At 53.8% G+C, this 15,498-nt stretch overlaps 5 protein-coding genes across 5 annotated transcripts; 2 read left to right on the forward strand and 3 right to left on the reverse strand.

Annotated features, from left to right (window-relative positions):
- Nucleotides 1–198: 198 nt before the first annotated feature.
- COCVIDRAFT_84010 (hypothetical protein) lies at nucleotides 199–1,574 on the reverse strand (the record flags this gene model as incomplete). The annotated part of the gene is made up of 3 exons (XM_014707299.1): nucleotides 199–384; nucleotides 434–1,270; nucleotides 1,323–1,574. The coding sequence occupies 3 exons, from the start codon at nucleotides 1,572–1,574 to the stop codon at nucleotides 199–201; spliced, it is 1,275 nt and encodes a 424-aa protein (XP_014562785.1).
- A 3,210-nt stretch (nucleotides 1,575–4,784) lies between these two features.
- COCVIDRAFT_83507 (hypothetical protein) lies at nucleotides 4,785–6,033 on the forward strand (the record flags this gene model as incomplete). The annotated part of the gene is made up of 4 exons (XM_014707300.1): nucleotides 4,785–4,881; nucleotides 4,937–5,052; nucleotides 5,108–5,290; nucleotides 5,353–6,033. 4 exons carry the CDS (start codon nucleotides 4,785–4,787, stop codon nucleotides 6,031–6,033), a joined length of 1,077 nt encoding a protein of 358 aa, XP_014562786.1.
- A 454-nt stretch (nucleotides 6,034–6,487) lies between these two features.
- On the reverse strand, nucleotides 6,488–8,519 carry COCVIDRAFT_83643 (hypothetical protein; the record flags this gene model as incomplete). Its single annotated transcript, XM_014707301.1, has 3 exons — nucleotides 6,488–7,649; nucleotides 7,706–8,103; nucleotides 8,154–8,519. The coding sequence occupies 3 exons, from the start codon at nucleotides 8,517–8,519 to the stop codon at nucleotides 6,488–6,490; spliced, it is 1,926 nt and encodes a 641-aa protein (XP_014562787.1).
- Nucleotides 8,520–9,991: 1,472 nt separating this feature from the next.
- On the reverse strand, nucleotides 9,992–13,198 carry COCVIDRAFT_83053 (glycoside hydrolase family 47 protein; the record flags this gene model as incomplete). Its single annotated transcript, XM_014707302.1, has 2 exons — nucleotides 9,992–12,998; nucleotides 13,053–13,198. The coding sequence occupies 2 exons, from the start codon at nucleotides 13,196–13,198 to the stop codon at nucleotides 9,992–9,994; spliced, it is 3,153 nt and encodes a 1,050-aa protein (XP_014562788.1).
- Nucleotides 13,199–13,537: 339 nt separating this feature from the next.
- On the forward strand, nucleotides 13,538–15,384 carry COCVIDRAFT_83276 (hypothetical protein; the record flags this gene model as incomplete). The annotated part of the gene is made up of 2 exons (XM_014707303.1): nucleotides 13,538–14,644; nucleotides 14,698–15,384. The coding sequence occupies 2 exons, from the start codon at nucleotides 13,538–13,540 to the stop codon at nucleotides 15,382–15,384; spliced, it is 1,794 nt and encodes a 597-aa protein (XP_014562789.1).
- Nucleotides 15,385–15,498: the final 114 nt, after the last annotated feature.

Consider the following 15,498-nt stretch of genomic DNA (forward strand, 5'->3'; position numbering starts at 1 on the left):
GTTTTTTCTGGAAAACGCCATGCCCGTGCCGCATCGTATCAGGCGAAGCGCTTGTTATCATTCCGGCGAATAATTCATGAGAGGAGGATGGATAAGACGGAGATGAAGAAGGAGGAGAAGACGAAGACGAAGACGAAGAAGTAAAGGGGCACGACTGTGACTAGTTTGCCTGTCATACCCCCGACCTGGAAAGCTCATTCAAGTGTGCAAGAAGGGTAGGGAATTGTTGGGCGGCGGCTCAATAGGACTCATGGCGTAAGGGGCAAAGCCCTGCTGAACATGATGATCGAACTGCGCATATGGCAATGGTGGGTGGTCCATCATTTGCCATTGACGTGAGCATTGCCGTGCTGTCCATTTCTCTTGCGCACCAAACTCCAACATCTATGAGATTGGTAAGCTATGCACTTCAATTGCTACAATTGACACATACCTTTTGCGCAATGATCTCAAACTTGTTTTGTAACCAGTACTCGTGCGCCATACGTAGTGCTTTACGGTCGGTGTCGGTCCAGACGCGCATCCGTTCTCTTAGGCGCTTGTAGCGCATCTGTAGCGCAGGTATCTGATAAGACTTTTGCAGTTCTGTCTGGAAACGTGCTGCAATATCCTTCCACGGCATAGAGTCTTGTTCCTTGAGCTTGAGCAGGAGCTTGTCCTCCTCACTCAACTCAAACTGTGTTGATGTTTGCGAATCTGATCGCTTCCTACGCTTAGAGCTGTCGAGTGTTTCTTCTTCATCCTCATGGTACCTCTTGGTGCTATGCGATCGAGGCGTCTCTTGTGGCAGAGGGGCAATAGGGGTATACATGCGCCGTGGCTGTGGTGAGACCATCTGGTTTGATAGCTCTACTGACGGTTCACTCAGACGAGGACTATGGTTCAGGGATGGAAACGCCGGATAGTACGATTCATGACTGGAGTGGATGCCCAGGGGGTTCATGGCCCAGGAGATGTTCGCTCTTGTGGTATTCAAGTTACTCAAGCTACTGTGATTTCGGTCCAGTAGGTGTGACTGTGGCCCGAGACGCATGGTTGACTGATGTAACGAACACCTTGGGTCGGACTGAGGCTCTTCTGATGGGCTGACAGGCTCGGGTACCGCCGAGTCTCGAGAGTAGACTGTGCCTGGAGACAGGGTAACAGATGGATCCAACTGTGTTGCGGATCCCGGATGTTTTGGCATATAAGGAAACGCTGTTGCTGGCGGCGACAGATTGATAGAGGATGTGTGAGAAGTAATGTAGTTGTTGTATGAGGCATAGCTAGTCTAAGTGGGTGCATGTGAGTAACCAGTCGCAGGGTAAGAATCAAGTACAAACCTCACTAGAGCACTCGGGGGCCGAAATCGAGGGGCCATACCATGCAGAGGCTGGGACATGGATGGCCTCGTGAGAGGGTAGAGGACTTTCCGGCAGATGTGACATTGAGGGCTGGAGCGACTGAGGAGACATGGGAGCAGGCGAGGGGGTCGAGGCGGGGTAAGTATGGCTGTGGTAGGGACTTTGCCACGAGGATGACCTTGACTGGAAGAGGTGTGGAGGAGGGATAGCACATTCAAGTGTAATCGACATGGCCTCTATTCCTGGCGGGAGAGTGAAGGGCCTTATTCTTGCTGCGCCTCTTCTACGCTGGTTGCCAATGAAGCCAGCAAGCAAGGAAGACGGGGCAGTAGCAAGAGTAGGGTGGGCAAGGCAAGGCGCGCAGTGATGGTGTTTAGGCTCGAGGTAGACGACTAGGCTAGGGGGACGCCTCCGTCATATTTATCAAGATAGTAATGGTATAGCGGACAGGTTGTGCAGGTTACTCTCTAGTGCATCGACTGTATCGTGCCCCCGGTAGGCCTGGAAGGATTGGGTGCTGCGCGCATTGACTGTCAGGCCTGCACGTTAGCGCCCCGGGCATTCACCCTGCTGTCCAGGCTGGCTCGTCACGGTATGGCGGCAGAGACCCCGGCTGCACTGCGTTGCGCTTGAGCCGCGAATTGGCTAGGCATGCATGGTCAGTCGACGGTTGTGTCCGACCCATTTGCTGACCCGGAACGGCATACTGGGTTCACTCCATGTGGGCGCGGTCTACGACAACGGCGATGATCATGGCGTACAAGTCAACGTGCAGGCGCAAGCCCAGCCTTGCCATTGCCATTCAGCCCCACTGGCCAGCCGCCATGGACATACATAGCAATAGTGGCCTCGTCGCCGCAATGCTCGTGTGCGTGCCGCGCCGTCTGTAAACGACGGTTCAACGACTGGGACCACCGGATGCAACGCTGGTTCAGGCGGCCGGCCTGGTGACGTCGGGCTCTTCTTCTCTGCTGCGAGTTGTTTTTTTACGGAAACAGGACGTTGCCAGAGGATAATTTCCCTCCGCCGCTGCAGCGTGATATTGACGAGCCCGCCTGAGCTGGCGGCGTCATAGGATGCCGACAACAAGGGGGGCAGTCCATGGTGCAGCAGGACGAGATTTGGCCAGGCCGTGTCTTCCCATTCGGTGTGCAGGACGACTGTGCCGCGTGAATAGAGGTGAAAGCGAGCAAATAGGCCTGCATGAGGAGGGTAAGCTTGGTGGTCGTGGACACAAAGGCGCTTAAATGCGTGGATGGGGTAGCTGCCATTGGCCGCTAATCTCCACTCGGCTGGCTAAAGGCCGCTAATTCGCCGTATTCGTGCCACCCACCCTTCCTCCCCTCCGCCCTTCCTCCCCAACTCTCCTCCTCCTTCGCTTCGTCCCCCTCAACCACCACTCATACACGCAAGCCTCGATGATCACTGCCACCACCACTAACATATTCATATCGCCAGCCAGTGCGCGTGCCCTCCGTGTCAACAATCGCCCCACACCATGGCCTCAGCGACCCGGTACTGGGCCGACTTGATTGACGGACCAAGCTGCTGCTGGTCACACCCCACCCTCATGGTCCCATCTCTACTAGTCCTCCTAGACTGTGCGTTGTCGGTCGGCTAAAGCCTCTGATTGTGTCCATCTCCATTCCACCCCGCTCCCTTGCTGTCGCCTGCTCATCGTCTTCGCTCGTCAGGTCCACCACTGACCATGGCCGACGAATCCGTGTCTGCGGGACTCTCCTGACGCCTTCCAGGTCTCAGGCTTTTTTCCTGTCCGTGCTAGTTCCTAAAAGCAGAACATTGGCTTCTGTTTGGCGGCTGCGCGTTAAACTTCGCTGCCGCACCGTGCCGCATCGTGCCGCATCGCAACGCTTTCTCTACACTGCCTCACCAACATTGATACAGCCACTCTTCAGTATTACAAGTCTTCCACCGCCACTCTAAGCATCTATCTTTACTCATTCCTAGCACAATCTGCCTTGTCTTAACCATCATCTCGCCCTCGGCTTCTTCGGCGCTTACAAAGAGAAGGTTACTGGAATGTGGTAGGAAAGTGCATTTGTGTGTGTCCCCAATCCCAACACTTGCAGCAGCTACGCCGCAAACGTGGCCAGCAACCATGATGGAGGGTCTAGGGCCTTGTATGTGCATCAAGAATACGACGAGATGACGCGCTATGCTACTCACTTCGGCCAAGTCACGAGTTTCAGGGTCCGTCAAGATTGCAGTGACTGCAACTAATGATTGGAGACATTTCGTCAACATGGGCCGGTCTCTGCATCATTCCAGAGCTACTCCAAAAGCTGTTGTCATCCGCTGTCGCATGTGCCACGTTGGACGCCTTGCAGGCCTTGCAGGCCTTGCATGAGCCTCGATGGACTCTCCCGTAAGAGGCCCCATTGCGAAACGAGATGAGCAGAGAAGAAATCGTAAAGCAGTAGGTTTCCCGACAATCTATTTTGGGACAACATGCCAATGGGAACGCATTTGTTTGCCCATGCTGTCGATCCTGTTGCTCCGGCTGTGGCACATCCTCCAAGCCAGATCGTCAACTGTAATGTGGTGGTGGCCCACTGCATTTCGAGTAGCAAACATGCTGGAGCGAATCCACATGCTCAATGTTAACCCTTTTGGTCGTTTTATCAATGGTCAGATACATGCGTTAGAATGCAACGAATGAGATGATAATCTGTTGAGCTTTCTCGGCTCCGTGCATCTCGTATATCTGTGTAAGAACTTCAACAGATTGAGGCAAAAGCCTTCATCCGCCGCTATGCTACTACAAGATATAGCAATGTCGATAGCAGATATACAATGTCTATGAACGGACATGATTGCGATTTTAGTTGCTAGAATACGCTAGTCATAGTTATTATGATGAAGACTGCACAAGGAACCTTGCTGCCAAGGTTAGGCGGACAGTTTGGTCACATCGCTCTAGCAAGTCACGGAAGGACGTCAAAGGGTGTGTTTGAATATCTCCGTACAAATGGGTAAGCCATGTAGTCCTGTCTTGTAGTCAATCTCCTTGTGTGGCTGTCGAGGCTAGGCCATGGATTGCCAGGGCTAGAAGATGCGTAGGTCAGCCTTAGAATCCCATGCTGACGGACCCCCTCTATCCGCCATGCTGCATTGGGCTTAGTGGATTGCCGGACTCCGGGGTACCGCCAAGCCGTTACGGATACCTGGTAGCTTGCGTATGCGGACGCGAGCCATCAGCTCCACAACGCATCACCATCCACGCAACCTATCCATATCTCTGCTATTTCTCATCTCCGATTCCCGAATCTCCCAACAGGTGGCGCTGGGCCGGCCCGTACTGGAATCCCTCATCACAAAGAACAGTGCTGGCACGCGGTGCCGACATCGAACCCTGAACCCGATACGCCGGCCACAGGCCTCTTACTGTGTAGCCGTCGCACACCGCATTCCGTCCCCAACATGGGGTTCAACCTCTTCCACATCCTCGGCGATGTCTCGCATACCTCATCCAAGCTCATATTGATATGGGCCATACACGCGAACAGCAGTGCAGAGGGTGGGTTGGACTAGCCATAGGCTACCGGTCGCAGCATTGCTAACATACTACACAGGCGTGTCCCTCATCACTCAAGTCCTCTACGCACTCGTATTTAGCACGCGATACCTTGATATATTCACCTCCTCGGCTACGAAGGATGTATGGCACACATGGAACTTCTCCCTCAAGGTAGGGCGCGCTCGGATCTGTCCACGCTGGCAACTAGCGGACTGACTGGGATTAGATCTTCTACACTCTATCTTCTTTATACATCATCTTTCTTATGACGAGTGTATATGCGCGCACAAGAGAGCGGGAAAAGGCGTGGAAATTTGGCATGTACTGTCTGCTTGGGAGCATCATCATCACCCCTCTTTGGTATCTCATCTTCAAGAAGACCCTTATTGGTCATAGCAGTTTCCTCAAGGTTAGTTTTCTCATTCTGCTAGAAAGCACCAAAACGACCGAGCTAACCGCAACCAAAAATAGTTTCTCTGGGTCTTTTCTGAAATTCTCGAATCCGTCTGCATCATCCCTCAACTCCTCCTCTTGCGCCAAACTACCGTCCCCACCGTCATCGACTCATACTACCTTGTCGCACTGGGCACGTACCGCTTTCTCTATGTGCTCAATTGGATTGTACGCGGCACCAACGAGGATCACTACCGCGACCCTACATCATGGGTCTGGGGCTCTATCCAAACAGCCCTCATGATCGACTTTGCATGGGTGTACTACACACGTCAGCGCGTCAAGCTCCGACACGGCGGAGTGGTGGATTCAGAGGATCTGGGCCGAGGATGGCTTGTCGGGCGCTTTGTGGGCAGAAAGAGCATGGACTTTGACTACGACGAGGAAACTGGCGGCCAGCGAAACGACTCGACACAACCGCACAATAAGTGGGGACGGCGAGGCATCTCGGTATCTGCTGACGAGGGCGTAGAAGGGGCGCCAACGAGGAGGAGCCCGGAGAGGGGAAGCGCGGATCCGGAGAGCCAGCCGTTGGCAGACCCTGCAGCATTCGATGATGAGAGTGACGAGGATGCCCCTGTCGCGCCTGTGGCTGGAGCTTCGGTGGCTGAGCAGAGCGGGGTGAGGAGAGACGAATGGGACGACGATGTGGATGATGATGCGACAGAGCACGACGCATCTTCCAAGATGATCAAGTAAAGCAACTCGAGTTTGGATAATGTTTTTTTTAGATGTGTTGTAGATGGTAGGAGAATGTCTGTTTCTCTCTTGGATATCTATTCATTGTACACTATCCCCTCCTTGTCCAAAATTTGAGAAAGCCCTGAATTGTATCTCTTTTCTCTCTCTGCTTTTACATTTTTCAAAACCAAAGTTTCACCAAGATATGCATTTTCCAGTTCGCAGGGAAAACAAAATATGAAGTAACTAGGTAAAATATGCTCATTCATTTGCCTCGAAAAAAAAATAGCCAATTGGCGTAACTCCCCTGTTTCATCCCCAACAAAAATACAAGGGGGGGGGGGAAGGGTTCCTCATATACGTAACCCAAGATACTCCCCTCTCCACAAAAAAAAAGATAATACAAAAAATATATACAACGAACCAGGAAGGAAAATCCATCATTTTCATATTCCCGTACTTTCATTCACGCTTATTTGCACACACCGGTAGGAACAACGAAGCTGTTTGTGCGCTTGGTAGCGTTGTAAATAGCACCCTGACCGAGACCGCGCTTGGCGAAACCCTTCCAGATTTCACACTGGTTCTCGCCACCGGTGAGCGCCTTGTCGGCATCGAGGATGGCGTCTCGGGCAGAGACAAAGGTAGGGTTGCAGGGCTGGAGGGCCATTCCGTCGAGCCAGAGCTTCATGGCGAGGTACTTGCCGTCGGTGGGGACGCCCTTTGCGTTGAAGGTGGGGAGGTCGGCGTCGTTCTTGCCGTGCTTGTCAATGAGGTTCCAGAGGACTTCGTAGAGCATTGAGGCCCAGATGTTGCCGATTTGGTGGACGGCGGTGGCGCTGTCGCTGTCAGAGTAGACCTGGGGGTTGACGGTCATGCTGGTCGAGTAGAGGGCGCGGCGGATGCCTTCGGGCTTGCCAGTGACCCATTCGCCGATTGGGTAGTTGGTGGCGCGGGTGTCCTTGGCCTTGAGGCGGATGGCGGTTGCGTAGGCGTCGCTCCAGCCTTCGCCCATGCCACCGGATTCGAACAGACTGAGGCAGGCTGAGTTGGCTGGGCCACCGGTCAGACGGTTGGAGAGGCCGTGCGTGTACTCGTGGATAACGACACCGGCATCAAAGGAGCAGTCGCGCCAGGGTGTGGTGGAGGTGAACATGTACATGCGCATGCGTGGGGCTTGGCCATCTGGTGGTGTAGCAAAGTTTGCGTTGTCGGTCCTGTCTCCGTCTTGAGCGTTGAGGTAGACAAAGTCGGCACCGAGGCCACCAGCGCCGTTGTTGTTAGCCTCAAAGTTACCAGCCTTCTCGTTGAAGCCTAGTACGTGGAGGAGATCGTGGTACTTGTTCGAAGTGTAGTAGAGCTGGGTGATTGAGGCATTACCGTAGGACTTCCAGTCCGAGGTAGCAGGTGAGTAGGCGAAATCGTAGATGTCATTGGGTACGTTGGGACGTGGCAGAGTGATAAGGTTGCTTTGTTGGTTGTTCCAGTTGGTGTGTGCAACTGCGTTGTTACCACGGGTTGTTTTGTACGTGGTCGTACCGTCACTGTGCCATCCAAATTCACTGGCTGGCTTGTACTCGGGATCCTTGATAAGCTTTCGGCTTCCCTCGTCTGGGCTAGTGATACCCCAGGGGCTAGAAAGAGGAGAGATTCAGCAATGCACGAGCCTATCGTAATGGCGATAACTTACTAGACATTGTAGGTGGCATCGGCAGAGTAGTCAACGGCAGCATGGACCTTGTCGCCGGTCTCTGCGTCTACGTAGGTGAGAAGCCAGTTGCTCAGGATGTCGGTCTCGATCCTCCAGGTGAGGGAGAGCTTGCCCTCTTGGTTGATAAGGTAGACAAGGCGTGCTTCTGGGTCCTTGACACAGCCGCTCGTCTTCTTGATGGTGAATGTGTTGGCTTCTTGCTGGGGTTCAGCAGCAGCCAAGTCGGCAGACACGGGAAGGGAGAGAATCTTGACGGCCGACTTGAGGGCATCTACAGGCTCAGCAGAGTCACGCTTGCCCAGACTTGGTGGTGGTGCTGGGATTTCGCCCTTGTAGAAAGAGTTTCCAAACGAGAAGATACGGCCATCACGACCGACCTAGAGCGTGTTAGTCGTGTCGGATTTGAGTGAGAATTCATGGGACGTACGTTGACGTTGAAGTCGGCCGAGTCAATGTCCAGACCGTTGGCGGTCTGCTTGTAGTAAAAGTGGGCAATGCCATTGTCACCGACATACGAGTCTCCCGCAAGACGGAATGTAGCACCGGGTACAGTAGCCTTGACCAATTCGTCGGCAGTTTCCTGAGCAGTTGCACGCTTGGTGATTGAGGATTCGATGGTGGGATCCTCCTGGACCTCAGTGACATTCATGTACTGGGCAGCATGCTTGATACGGAAAGCATCGAGGTTGATGGCCCTCTTGCTAAGTCCGTTCTGGCTGTGGCTGGTGTGGGGATGGCCATAGACGCCAATGGCCGACAGCGAAGCCAGCGAAGCGAGAAGTGTGGACCGCATGACGAAGTAGAGGGAAGAGGGAACGAAGGAAGAGAGGGTGGCGAGATGTGGATGATGACACAGCTGAGGGCGTAGGGCGTGAGTCTTATAGAAGTTGTATGTAGGCCTCCCTCGCTACGGTGACTACCAAAGCAGCCTATTCACGTCTAGCAGATGGCAGTGGGCCAGGGTGTCGGTGCGATGCCGGGCAGGCTTTGGTGGATCACGTTTGGTGGCAACGGCGCCTACACGAGGAGCGATGTATCACCGGCTTCCTTTCTTAGCCTCGCCTCATGCGTAGTCTATACCCAAGCGTACGGGAGCCAGTTAAACGATTTGCTTGGCAACTTGGTAGAAAGAGGCAGGAAAGGTAGGAAATTGGCCGATCGGTATGCTAACAATATAGAGGAGAGATGGCGGACCTTCCAGATGCAGCTACAGGCGCGGGATGGTGTATAGTTATTTCCGCTCCCACATGTATAGCATAAATGTACATATGGGGACCCCTGGACTGGGGGCCTGTAACAGGAAGGCCAGCACAAGCAATGAGACCATGGCAGTGCTTTTGCTCGCAGCAGTAGCCTGCAGGAACCCGTATAGCTGAACCCCACAGCTGCTCAGCTTCCCCAAGGGCGGAAATGCGCCTGAGGCGGTTGTAGTGGTTGCGGGCATGTCGAGGGTTTGGATAGGTAGGGTACATGTGTGTGGTGGAGCCTGTACGATTGCACGCTATTGCTGCGCGATAGCAGGACTTGGCGGCGTCGCCTCCTGCCCGTTTGGCGGTAGCATGCTTTTGCGAGGCCCCCACCACGCCGTCCTCATGGCTGCACAGGAACACTGGAGATCAAAGAGACACGGCGGAGGCGCATCATCGTGGCCACAGCTCGTCCGGCCAGGCTCAGGCCCGACGCCCTGTGAGCATCAAGGTGGAGACTGTGAGGGTGGTGAGGGTGTACAGTTGGTATGTAGTATGCCGTGTATGCAGGGCTGAGCCAACCCCAAGACGATGATAACAAGTCGCCACCAGGTGGTCGAGCAAAGACAAGAGACAAAAGGCGTATCCTGCCGTTTGTGGACGTGGTCAATATAGCCAACTTCTCCTTGTGGTCGGCTTCCGATACAGCTCCAGATGCTGCAACCAAACACCAGACAAGATGCGGCGATGTTAGATGAGCACGTGCCCAAGGCTGCTCTACCTCCCTAAAGCGGAAAGGCATGTCGTGCTTGTCATCGCGCGAGCCGAGGAGATCGCCGCCGCCCCTGACTTATGACAACATCACAACGGACCGAGGCGGGTGACAAGTGCGACAGCCAAACGTCCACGCTGCAACTGGACCCTGGGTCGTGTCAATCTTGATTCCATCTTTGGCATTAGTACTTAGAATAAGTATTCAACCGGACCCTTCCCCCTCCAACATACCCGCAAGCCACAGCCACAGCCACGGTCAAGCCACAGCCACAGCCACAGCCACAGCCACACTCCCATATCCCTATTACAACACAATCAGGTTCCCAATCTTGACCCCCTGACTGCGGAAGTGATATCGTCTTCTCATCCCCATCCCGCTGGCTCTCTTCAGCTTGTCCATGGTCGCTTGCCCTCCTCCCACCATGACCAGCGGTACAGGGTTCGGCCGCAGCATCCCCGTCGGCGTATGCTGTGCTTCGTCTAGCAGTGGTTGAGCGGGTGCCCGTCCTCCATCACTGTAGCCATCCTCGTGTTCGGGAAAACTAACGATAACCACAAGCTGTAGAGATGCGCTGCTTGGCGGGTATGCAGGCACATTGTGAAGCTTTGTAGAAAACGAGCAGTCGCCCCGAGGTATCACAATCACTTGATACTGCTTCGCAGTCTCCGCTCCGAGTCGCTCGTTGCACAGCGTAGTAGGATGCACGTAGATCTTTTTCCACGCTAGTGCCTTATCCGCGCTGTACGATAGATCTGCATCTTTCGTATCCGGCATCGGTACTGCACCAGGACCAGTCGGGAGCGCTGCCGCTAGAGAATACCGTTTCGTAAGCTGCCGATCCCTACCTCCAGACCACGATGCTGTCGACGTCGATGTAGGCATCGGAGCAGACAACAGAGCCTGTAGCGACGAAAGGAGGCTGGAAAGATATGAAGGCTCACTTTTGAGCGCCTCCGCGTCAACTTCAAACTCAACCGCATCCGCAACATCCATATCAGACAAGTTGCCTGTCCCATCAAGTACGTCGTTGACCAGGTCAGACAGTACACTCGACACTACAGACGTCGGCTCTGGCGGGACATCAATCACCAAGTCCAGGACCTGAGCGTCTCGTGTCCGAGTAAAGAAGGGATCGAGTGGATTGAAATTGTCCATGGTGGATCGCGACATGAACACCTTCTCGTCGCGTCCCAGGGCAATGTTGGAAATGGCATAAATACGAAACTGCTCGTCCATCTCAACCGCACTGTCCATTGCAGGCATTTGGTCAAGCTCGCGCACCATGCCAAACCGCAGTCCACTGATCGAGTTGACGAGGATTCCTTCTTGTACTCTCTGGAGCGCCCCAACTAGCGATGTGCTCGGCATATTGGGAAACGTCAAATCAAACGTTGACCGAACCGCCATGGATGAGCTAGTAGCGTTGTGCGGAACAAGCTCAGGAGGCAGAGTCCATGGGTAGTATGTGTAGTTTGAAGGCGACCGAACATCTGACATTGAGATGCTGGGATGATCTGCGTTGAATTCCACCAACGGCGAGTCCAGTGTCTCAATCGTCGGCATCAAATGCAACTTTGCCAGACTTGCCGCATGGTAGACATCAGGACGAGCCGCAGTCGCCGAAATACTGAATGGCAAGTGGGCTGGCGGGAGAGGGCACGTTTCAGCCGTCTGCCCGTCAGACTGAAGCTTAGATGCCGTCTTTTTCTTTGACCTTAGGCGTTTGGGTATGATCAGAGGATGTCCCTCTGTCGTAAAGACAAAGGGTGCATCCCATTTGTTAAGCGGATGCGATGGGTCGAAGAGCAAGAAGAGGTACTTCACAGTCTCGCCCAGAAAGAAGCTTTCCATGCGATCATTGAGTTCACCAGTGCGCACGTCCTGCAGGCCCGCCCATCCACACTTGGTCCAGCAACGCCTCTTGATGTCGCGAAGCGCCATTTCTCCTACATGGAGATACCACGGGTCTTTGGTCGCTTGATAAAGGTACCAGGTCGATTCAATCCACTCTGGCCGACCGCCCCACCAGCGTAAACCATGCTCGATGCCGCCAGTTGCAGTCGACCATCTCTCAGGCATCGCAGAGTATCGCGTCCACAGCGCAGTGTACAGTAAGTGTGTCTCGATGGCCTCATCCAGTTCACCAGCCAGGGTCAATAGCCCCTGGTAAAATGCACTGAGACTGTCAATCCAGAATGCCCTAATGGCGCCAGTGTAAAGATCTACTTGGGCATAGTGGGGATGGTGATGCTGTGCGCCGCGATAGATTTGTCGTTTGATGCTGTCATGCGCATCAAGCCAAGCAGTAAGAAAGGCGTCGGGGGAGTCAGTGGCAGCATTGGCTTCGTCATAAGGCAGGCCGGAGAGTAAGATATGCGACTTGAGGGCATACTCGAAAAAGCTGTCGATTCCTGCCCCAATGCCCGTGTAGGCATTCACCCATTGTCCAGTTTCGGCATCGATACCGGCACCAATCAGCCCAATACTGCTTTTGCGCTGCCAAACTGCCCAGAAAGCCTTCTTGGCCAATTGCTCATACCGAGGATTGCCCGTCAGCCGGCTCAGGACGGTGAACTCCAGAACCAGACTTCCCGCTCCGGCGCTACAGGTCTCGGTAACTTCGGTCCCTTTATCATTAGGATCTCTTCCACACTGTCCGTGTTCGGCATCCATGTTATGCGGAGATTTGGCGTAGAAAGGAACGCCATGACGCAGATTGACCCGGGGATATGGCAGTCCAGTGGGTGTATTGAAGGCTGGCAAGAGACGCTCTGCCAAGTCTCTGGCCAAACGTAGCAATTGCCCATCATACACGAATCCGTTCGGCCATACAATTCCTTCTTTGCCGTCCTTGCGCTCCGGTGTAGGTTTGTAGCCACGAATTGGCAAATCTCCAACCGCAAATTGATGCGCACTCAGCAGACCCCCAACTCCGCGGATGACGGTTTCGAAGACTTGCACTTTGCTGTCCAGGTCAAAGCCTCTTGATCTTGCCCCTTGGCCACTTGGTCCGGGCCTTCCGTCTCCGTAGTTTTCTACCAGGAGCTTGACACCATCTTGAAATTCTGCCAGGGGCCTGTTGGCGCCTGTTTTGCTGGGCGGCGGGGTCGAGGCGAAGATGGCGAGGGTGGATAAGCTATCGATCAGGGTCAAAGAGTAGTTTCCCAGGACGTCATTGACTTCAATGTGCGCAGGATTGTAGCGGTCACGCGTAAGAGGGGCACATGTAAGTGGACGTAGTTCGTCTTCAGGGAATGCATGTTTCATGTAGCTGTCGTAGCCATGGTCGAATATATCGCGTGTTTCTTGCCTGGTATCATTAGCGAGCGCACGCGGCTGTATGCGCAATATGGCACAAAGTTACCTTAGGGCTGCTATGGCTTCATCCGTCATACAGCGTGCGAGAGTCGTCCAAAAACATATGCATAGTATGAGTGTCCATAGTAGCTGAAAGGACGATCCTCTAGGCATTGGCGCATTCCGCCACAGAGGCCATGCAGTCTGTCGCATGGGCAAAGGCGTGCCCGTGAGGCGACATCAGACTGTACTGTTTTTATCAGTGGAGGGTAGACGTGTCAATAAGCCTATATCTGCAAGGGGTGGGGGCGCATAGCGTTGACCGGGTGAAGGACACGATTACAACATGCCGAAGCAGCGTCATTGCGCCAAGAAATCTCGCCGTCAATTATTTCATCGGAAGACCGCAGAAGGTTTCGACTCCCATTGATACCGCCCGCCACCTCGCCCTCGTGTATTCTTCAGCCCATGTGTTTTACGGGCGCATTGCTTATTCAACGCTTTTATTCTTCTTAATTTGTGCTTTCCTTTAGGTTTCACCCTCTGCCCGCCATGCTGCCGCGAGGTGCCTTTCGGGCGCTGCGCACGCGGCCTGTACTTGCTGCTCCGCGCACAGTGTCGATAGCCTCAACATGGCAATGGAATCGCACATATGCCAAAGTTGGAAAGCCAAAAGACAACACCTGGAAGCCGTCGGATCCCATAAAATTTGCCCAGGAAAACAAGGCGCAGCCGAACCCGGTAAACTCTTCAGAGCAGCCAGAATTTGATACTGCAGCATCCCCAGAGAGCAACACAACACCATCACAGCCTTCAAGACCCATTGAGAGCGCCACCCGGGCGTCACAAGATGCAGGAAACAATTTCAACACCGCAGAGCACGCCGAGATGTCAGGGCCCAAATCGGCTGCTGAGAACACCGATCCCACCACCGAGAGTCCCGAGTCACAACAGCCACAAAAACCTCTACCCGATCTGCGATATGGTATTCCCTCAACATTTGCTGAAGAGCAAGCCGAAGCTCAAGGCAAGGCAAAGAGGGACCCGAATGACCCCAACGAAGACCCAATACCAGGCGCTGCAGGCGGCCGTGAAGGAGGCGCGGGTGGGGAACTACCCAAATCTGCATACGAGACAAGTACCGACAGGCGGCGGAATAGGGTTGCCAACTGGTCATACCTTGGAATGCTGCTATTTGGCACCACTGGGGCTGTCTTCATGGGAAGGAACTGGGAGAGTGAGGAAGAGGAATCAGCACATCCAGATGCTCCAAATGGGTGGACAGTGGGCCGCATGTATGCCCGCGCAGCCGCTCGCATCAATGGACAAAAGGCCTACTACACTGAGCCCACCTTCCAAAAACTGCTACCAGACAAGGACAAAATTCCTGGAGGGGCTCCTGAACTGACGCTTGTCCTAAGTTTGGAAGATCTGCTACTACACTCGGAATGGACTACCAAGCACGGCTACCGATTAGCAAAGCGACCTGGCCTTGACTACTTCCTGCGCTACCTCAGCTCACAGTACGAGCTTGTCATCTTCACCTCCGTAAAGTCCATGGACGCCGACCCTATTATCCGCAAACTCGATCCCTTCCGCCTCGTCATGTGGCCTCTGTTCCGCGAGGCGACACGCTTCGAGAAGGGCGAGTACATCAAGGTGCGTCCACAGCTGCTTCAAAAAATACATTTTCACTTTACTAATTTGCTCAGGATCTCTCTTATCTCAATCGCGACCTCTCAAAAGTTATCATTATCGACACCGACCCATCGCACGTCAAGCTCCAGCCGGAGAACGCCATTGTCTTACCCAAATGGAAAGGCGACCCCAACGACAAGGGCCTTATCGCCATGATTCCTTTCCTTGAGTATCTCGCCATGATGAGCCAGACCGGCACGCCCATTGATGTCCGCACTGTTCTAAAGTCCATGGAGGGCAAAGACATTCCCGCTGAATACGCGCGCCGAGAAGCCAAACTCCGGGAGCAATTCCAGCGCGATCTCGCTGAGCAAAAGAAGAAGAGCAGAGGCAGCGCAGGCGGCATGTTCATGAAGAGTCTGGGTCTCGACACCGCCAAGCAAGGCATGGTCCTCGGCGACCAGAACGTCTCGCAGGGCATGAACGAGGGCAAGATGATGATTGACATGTACCGCGAATTCAACAAGCAAAACTACATCCATCTAGACAAGCAAATCCGGGAAAATGGTGAGCAATGGCTCAAGGAAATGGCTGAGGAGGAGAAGAAGATGCAGGAAGCCCAGCTCAAGGATATGAAGGCGGGTGCATTTGGCTGGTTAGGCGGCGCCGCACCGCAATCTGCTACCGTCCCCTCTGCAGCCTCTGCACAGGAAGCTGCTGCTAGTCATCAGGCAGGCGCACAGCCAACTCAGACCAAATAAGAAATCTCTATCCATTTGGTGATTGAATGAGGATGAAAAGATACCAACTACGAAAAGAACGCATATGTATTCCACTCTTGATACCACAGTCCTCTGAAAGGAACAAAGGAAAAG

Source organism: Bipolaris victoriae (assembly GCF_000527765.1).
Source record: "Bipolaris victoriae FI3 unplaced genomic scaffold scaffold_0, whole genome shotgun sequence".
Taxonomy (NCBI): domain Eukaryota; kingdom Fungi; phylum Ascomycota; class Dothideomycetes; order Pleosporales; family Pleosporaceae; genus Bipolaris; species Bipolaris victoriae.